This window comes from Diadema antillarum, unplaced genomic scaffold (genome assembly GCF_040938485.1).
Source record: "Diadema antillarum isolate AM-2024a unplaced genomic scaffold, OU_Dant_1.0 seq00000696_RagTag, whole genome shotgun sequence".
Taxonomy (NCBI): domain Eukaryota; kingdom Metazoa; phylum Echinodermata; class Echinoidea; order Diadematoida; family Diadematidae; genus Diadema; species Diadema antillarum.
This window is the reverse complement of record NW_027271601.1, coordinates 1,397,249-1,403,262: the sequence shown is the minus strand read 5'-3', so window position 1 is coordinate 1,403,262 and position 6,014 is coordinate 1,397,249. Positions and strand designations below refer to the sequence as shown.

At 41.1% G+C, this 6,014-nt stretch overlaps 1 protein-coding gene across 1 annotated transcript; it reads right to left on the bottom strand.

The window, feature by feature from the left end:
• Positions 1 to 287: 287 nt before the first annotated feature.
• LOC139737567 (uncharacterized) lies at positions 288 to 842 on the bottom strand. The gene has a single exon (XM_071648250.1). The coding sequence runs from the start codon at positions 840 to 842 to the stop codon at positions 288 to 290; it is 555 nt and encodes a 184-aa protein (XP_071504351.1).
• Positions 843 to 6,014: the final 5,172 nt, after the last annotated feature.

The following is a 6,014-nucleotide window of genomic DNA, read 5'->3' as shown; positions in this document are numbered from 1 at the left end:
GCATCAATGACGAATAGAAGCGTTTCTCCAGTCGGTAGAGGTCCACACAGTACAATAGTGTCCGATTTTATGACACTTTCTGCACTCCTGTCCTCTAGCTGGGCACTGCTGATCTGGAGGTCGATGTCCGTTGATCCCACAGTTAGAACACGGTCCAAAGTTAGATTGGCGCGATTATTGTGGCACGCTTCCTCTTCCTCCTCCTTTGCGGTGTCTACCGCGGTTTGAGAACCACCGACCACGCCTGTCATTAGGCGCTCGATAGCTCTGTGTAGCAGTCACTTTGTCTACGTGCTCAGTGGAGGGGTCGAGTTCTTCATCTCCATCGCTGAGGCTTGGCGATCAGCTGCTTCCGCAGCGCGAGCGATAGAGAGAAGACCAGCAAGCTTAAGGTCCGGCTCTCTCAGCAATCGACGGCGTAGCGACTTAGAGTTGCATTTGTCAATGAACTGATCTCGAATGGGATTGTCCTCATTGTCACCGAATTCACACGTGAAGGAGAGCGTCTTAAGCCTCATGTAGTACTCATCAACAGACTCGTCGTCACGTTGCTCACATTGGCGGAATGAGTGTCTCTCAAATACAACGTTTTTCTTTGGTACAAAATAGCCTGTTAAGGCTGACATAGCAGAGTTGTAAGATGTTCCTCCATTCAGAGTGGCAAAAAGCTGCTGCACATCTGGTCCGCCGCAGTGAAGAAGAAATACCCGTTTTGCTGCATCTTCTGTGACTCCCGTAGCGGCAATGTAATACTCGAATGCCATCTTCCACTTCGACCAAGCATGCGATGCTCTGGCCGAAATATCGAAGGGAGCAGACGGAGTTAGCATCCTCGATGCCATTTTTATGTTTGTGGGAGGAAGTTAGATGCTTATGGACTCAGGAGAATAATGGAGGCACGACTGCTTGGCTCTGGAGTCAGAATGCAAGTGTTCTTAATTCATTGTTCTCCAGCATATTACTCCAACACAAATACATTTGATACATCACTGTACATCATGTTTACAAAACATGTCCCGGTGACTTTCAGGTGTTGTTTACATTTACATCACTGATATTCTGAGATGAAGTGACAAATGACAGGGGGAGCGGAAAGGAAGTGAGAATAGAAAGAGGTTGTCAGCATATCAGAAGATCTTGATGAGAGAAAGAAACCAGAGAACGATAAGAACTTGATTGTGGAAGAGTGGCGGCGAGATGTATGACTATGGAATGAATGAGACATGCTGTTCACTGCTACACCATAGATAGACATAATGTTTCTTGTACAGACACAATAGGTGGGTAGGACAGACTGTCACAAGGGCGTTGCCCAAGGGAGACTACCATAAACTACGACACACTGCACGATGACTCCTGGAATACTTTTCAACTAAATCAGTTTAATTTGTAATTTGTCTTGTCAAGGCAAGAAACAAAGCAAGGTGAAAAAACAAAAAGAACAAATAAATGTTTCCAAATACCGGATACTTATTACACTCCAGAGACCCGCACATGCTACAAGGTTAAAGCTACAAGGTTAGCTATATAGACCAGAGGCAACTACAGTACTTCAAACCGCGCATGGAACGTTCCTGTAGTAGCACCGACGACGATTGCGTGCATGCTCGGCAAGGTTGTCGCGGATGAGGTCTGTCCAGCAAGATATGTAGTACTCTGCGGAGTCCACCTGTGAGGGTACCAGTAACCACGATGTCTACCAGAGTGCGTCATGCTGGCCTTATGGCAAGCGGGATCAGTGACGTCTGCTTGAACAGCGTCTACGCCTCCCTTCTCCAGGGCTTGTCTAAGAACATTATTTATTCTCAGAAGGAAATCTGATACTTTCTTGTGGGGTCCCCTGGTGAGCTCATGAAATTTTAACAAAATTTCTTCGCCACTCTCTGTTGTCCCGAATGCTACCCCCAGGGCTGCAATATAGTCCCGTACCGTGGCTTTAAGTCTATCTCTCTTCAAGTCCCTAATTATGGTCGACCGGGGGTCGGACTGCTTCACTCTCTCTCCTTCTCTTTTCAAATTCATCCAGACCAGCATCAGTCCACTCCTGAAGCTGTCCTTTGACTTGTTCCATCCATACCTTGAAGGATTCTTCCTCCTTTGGTTCATTTGGTGACCCTGAGAATGGTCGTAACTTTCGATAGTTAGCACACAGACTCCAGTGATGCAGCAAAAAGTTCTTCTTGCTTAGTAGTTGGGATGTAAGATGGCTCATCTTGTTGGAAAGACAAAGACCCAGCCATAGCTCAATGTTGTTTGGCTTCCACCAGAGTCACGCATCAGCAAAGTGGTTTCTCTCCCAACGTGAGAAGAGCTAAGTGGAAGGGTTTGACGTTCCCGTCCACACACAGGTGAATGTCCTGGTCATGTTGCATTATCTGTGCTGCTTCGACATCTAGGTCCACAACGGCAGTTACTGCGGATGATTGACAGCAAGCTGGACTCTCCAGCAGTACCACACTCTGTACCCCATCAGTTATCATCGACAACGCAACCAAGATATTATCGAGAACAGAATGTTGTGAGCTTACGTCATCCCCTATCACTAAAATTGCCTTTTCTAGGGCAATATCCTCCTTACACACTGCTCATGCTGACACAATGAACTCAGTCTTGAACTCTGCCATGACTAACTTTATCTGAACAGATAAATCAAATTCAACCTGCACTGGTACTGGCTGTAACTCTAATAAATCAACACTAACGATGAAACAATAATTTACTCGATTGTATGAAACGACACACAATTTTAAATGTATCTTGAATGTAAGACTTAGGAAAATACAAATTTATAAAATTATCCTCTAAGCAATTGATCCTGGCAGGGTCGCCATATGTAATGCCAGGTCCGTGCTTCGAGAATAATAAAGACACTTGAATGCGGATGTACCATAATGTGTAGATTTCTTTTATTTAGAGATGTTATCAATCTCTATAGTATTTCCCTCACTTCAAGTTTCGTTATACATTCAATCAGGATTATTTCCAAGTCTTCGTGTGGAATGTTTATCTCTCTAATTTTGGGGAAAATCTTAACCATTGACCCGACCACAAATAACAGGAGGAGAGAGTTAAAGAAGGAAAGTGGGAATGAATAAAAGAAAGGTATAGCTCTTTCTACATTTAAACATTTCAATCCCTATACTCCAGGAGAGAGGAGATGAGAAATCTACCAGCATTGCTTCAAAATGCATCCAGAGCTGTGTACCCCAGGTATAGGGAGATATATCTAACAGGGGTGAATATTCTGGAGTACTACAGCAAGAAACGGATATGGAATGTACACCTAATGTATTTTATTTCGTAAATTTGGACAAGTGAGACAATTTTGCATGTGATTTAATTCACAATCGATAACCAAAGTGGTGGAATAAGAAACGAGTATTATCTCTTTGCAGGAGAAAAGTATGTGATTTCCCACTGTAGGTTACAGTACACAGTGCATTTTGAGTGACAGGAAGCATTGTCTTCATGAAGCGTTCATTTTGTGAGTATCAGCTGACTTGTAAAGTAGATAATAAGATCGCCGCAAAATACACCACATAAGTGTGCCAAATATTAAAAAAAAGAGAAATGCAAGAAAGCTTGTGCAATGTTTCAGAATCCAAGGCTTTAATGTGGTTTACCTGTACATCTACACATTTAATTTTTGTACCATAGGCAGAACACGTACATCAGTGTTGGTGTACAGCAGCCGTCTCTTAGTTACTACATGTACTGGATTGATCTGGCAGTTCTAAACATTATTGAACAGTAGAGGGCAGCGTTCATACTGGTGCAAGTACAGCTTGGCAATAATTTGGTAGCATGTCTCAAACAACACTGCTGCTGGTCTGTTTAGGCTAGCATTGGCAAATCAAAGAAAATGCCTTTATTTATTGTTATGCTCTGTAAGGCTTTTGATAAGGTATACTGTAAATCCAGAAATCATTGCATCATGAAATTTTCGGGAATTGGAGGCGACATCCTTTTCCTCTGCATGAAATTTTCGCAAAATGCCACTGGCATTCAAAGCAATTCTGTGTAGACATGAACCTTCGCGGCATTTTCATTTCGTGAAACTTGGCTCCTCGCAAAAGTGGCAAATATTTCATAATGAAACTCATTATGACCTGGGCATGTTATCATTGCACAAACATGTCGAGGTACTTGTTGTGCCCTTACAGTGGAATTACCTGTACATATATTCCTCAGTATTTGTGTTTTTATATGGTGCAATAAATCATTTGCAACAATTTTGTATTTAATGAAAAATGGCTATGGCTTTGTGGTTTGTTTTTTTCCTTTGAGCGATTGAATGTGTTTCATATGTTGTTGAGAGGAAACATGTATGCATATTTAAAGGACAAGTTCACCTTCATATATATGTAGATTGAGTGACTGCAGCAATATTAGTAGAACACATCAGAGAAAGTTTGGGAAAATCGGACAATCCGTTCAAAAGTTATGAATTTTCAAAGTATCTGCACAGTCACCGCTGGATGAGAAGACTACTACAGTGAATGATGTCACATGCGTGCAGTGCTGTAAGGAAAATATAAAGAAAATTTCACAAAATTTTACTTTTTGAAAAAAGTACACATTTCTCTGACTCGTCACTGACGTATGTTAAGGGTAATATTATTCCCCCTTGCCTTCTGAAAAAGGGAAGTCAAGTGTTCTTTTTTATGCGAGAAAAGTGAAAATATGTTGAATTTTCTTTATATTTTCCTTATATCGTTGTACACATGTTACAACACAAGCTGTAGTAGTCCTACCTTTTAAACGGATTGTCCGATTTTCCTCAAACTCTTGCTGATGTGTTCTATTAATATTGCTGCATTCATTCAATCCACATGTCTATGATGGTGAACTTGTCCTTTAAAGGGTGTGTACAGTTCTGGTCGAGGTGAGGATTTAGCTTTTTACGTTTTGCGAGATATTCAGAAACCACTCTATGAGATGTCAAAGAGCATGCGATTCTAAGGGGTATCAAAAGTTTATTTGATGAAAATCGGTTTTGAAATGGCTGAGATATCCAAAAACAAGGTGAAACAAAGAGATCCTGATAAAGTTGTGGCATGTCGCCTTTTATTATTATCACTTTTTTGGATATCTCAGCCATTTGAAAACCAATTTTCATCAAATAAACGTTGAATCTTTCTTAAAATTACATGCTCTTTCATATTTCATAAGAGGTTTCTCATTATCTCACTTAAGAACGTTCAAAACATGAATCCCCACCTCAACCAGTACTGTACAAAACTATTGAATGATGAGAAAGGTACATACAGTATATACAGCAGTTAGTGGCAGTTTTTCGTAAAATGTATGAATCAGTGTTAAACTTAGATTGAAATGAAGAGGCAGTGTGTTTGTTTTGTTTGCTGCCATTGCATTAAAAAAAAGGACTTGTAGTACTAGTATTTCTATTATGCCACATTCATTCCAACAAGACCACATTTAGAAGTGCCACAGTGTTTTTGACAGTTTTATTGCACACATCAGGGGCAGATCCAGGAATTTTGCAAAGGGGAGGCGACTTTACAAATTAAAGGGGGCGCAGCGCCCCCCTCCCATTATTTTTTATATTTATTTCTTTTGTTTTGGATCCCCCACTGCGCATTGTAATGAAGATGTGTGTTAACATTCTCCATCACAGCTAGGTAAAATAACACACTTTTAGAACAGCTGTTCGAAAACACTGATCACAATTGTTTCTAGAGCTGGATTTGTTAGTTTCATGGATGATAATTGATTTTGCTTTTCTTTTTACATAGTCTTCATTTCTTTTGGGATTATCGGATACATTGATGAGAAAAGATGCATTACAGTATGCTCAAATTATGCAGTGAATGTTAACAGGAGCATACCCATCTTAATACTGAAATACTTCACTTGAGATGGACGGTGTATGATGTCATAGTAAGTGCAGCATAATAATAGGTCGAGAACACACTACGGGTGAGTCTTGGACTCGCCCTTCAGCCACACCTCCCCCGTTGCGTCTTACCCCATGTGGGCCAACTCGGTTGGAC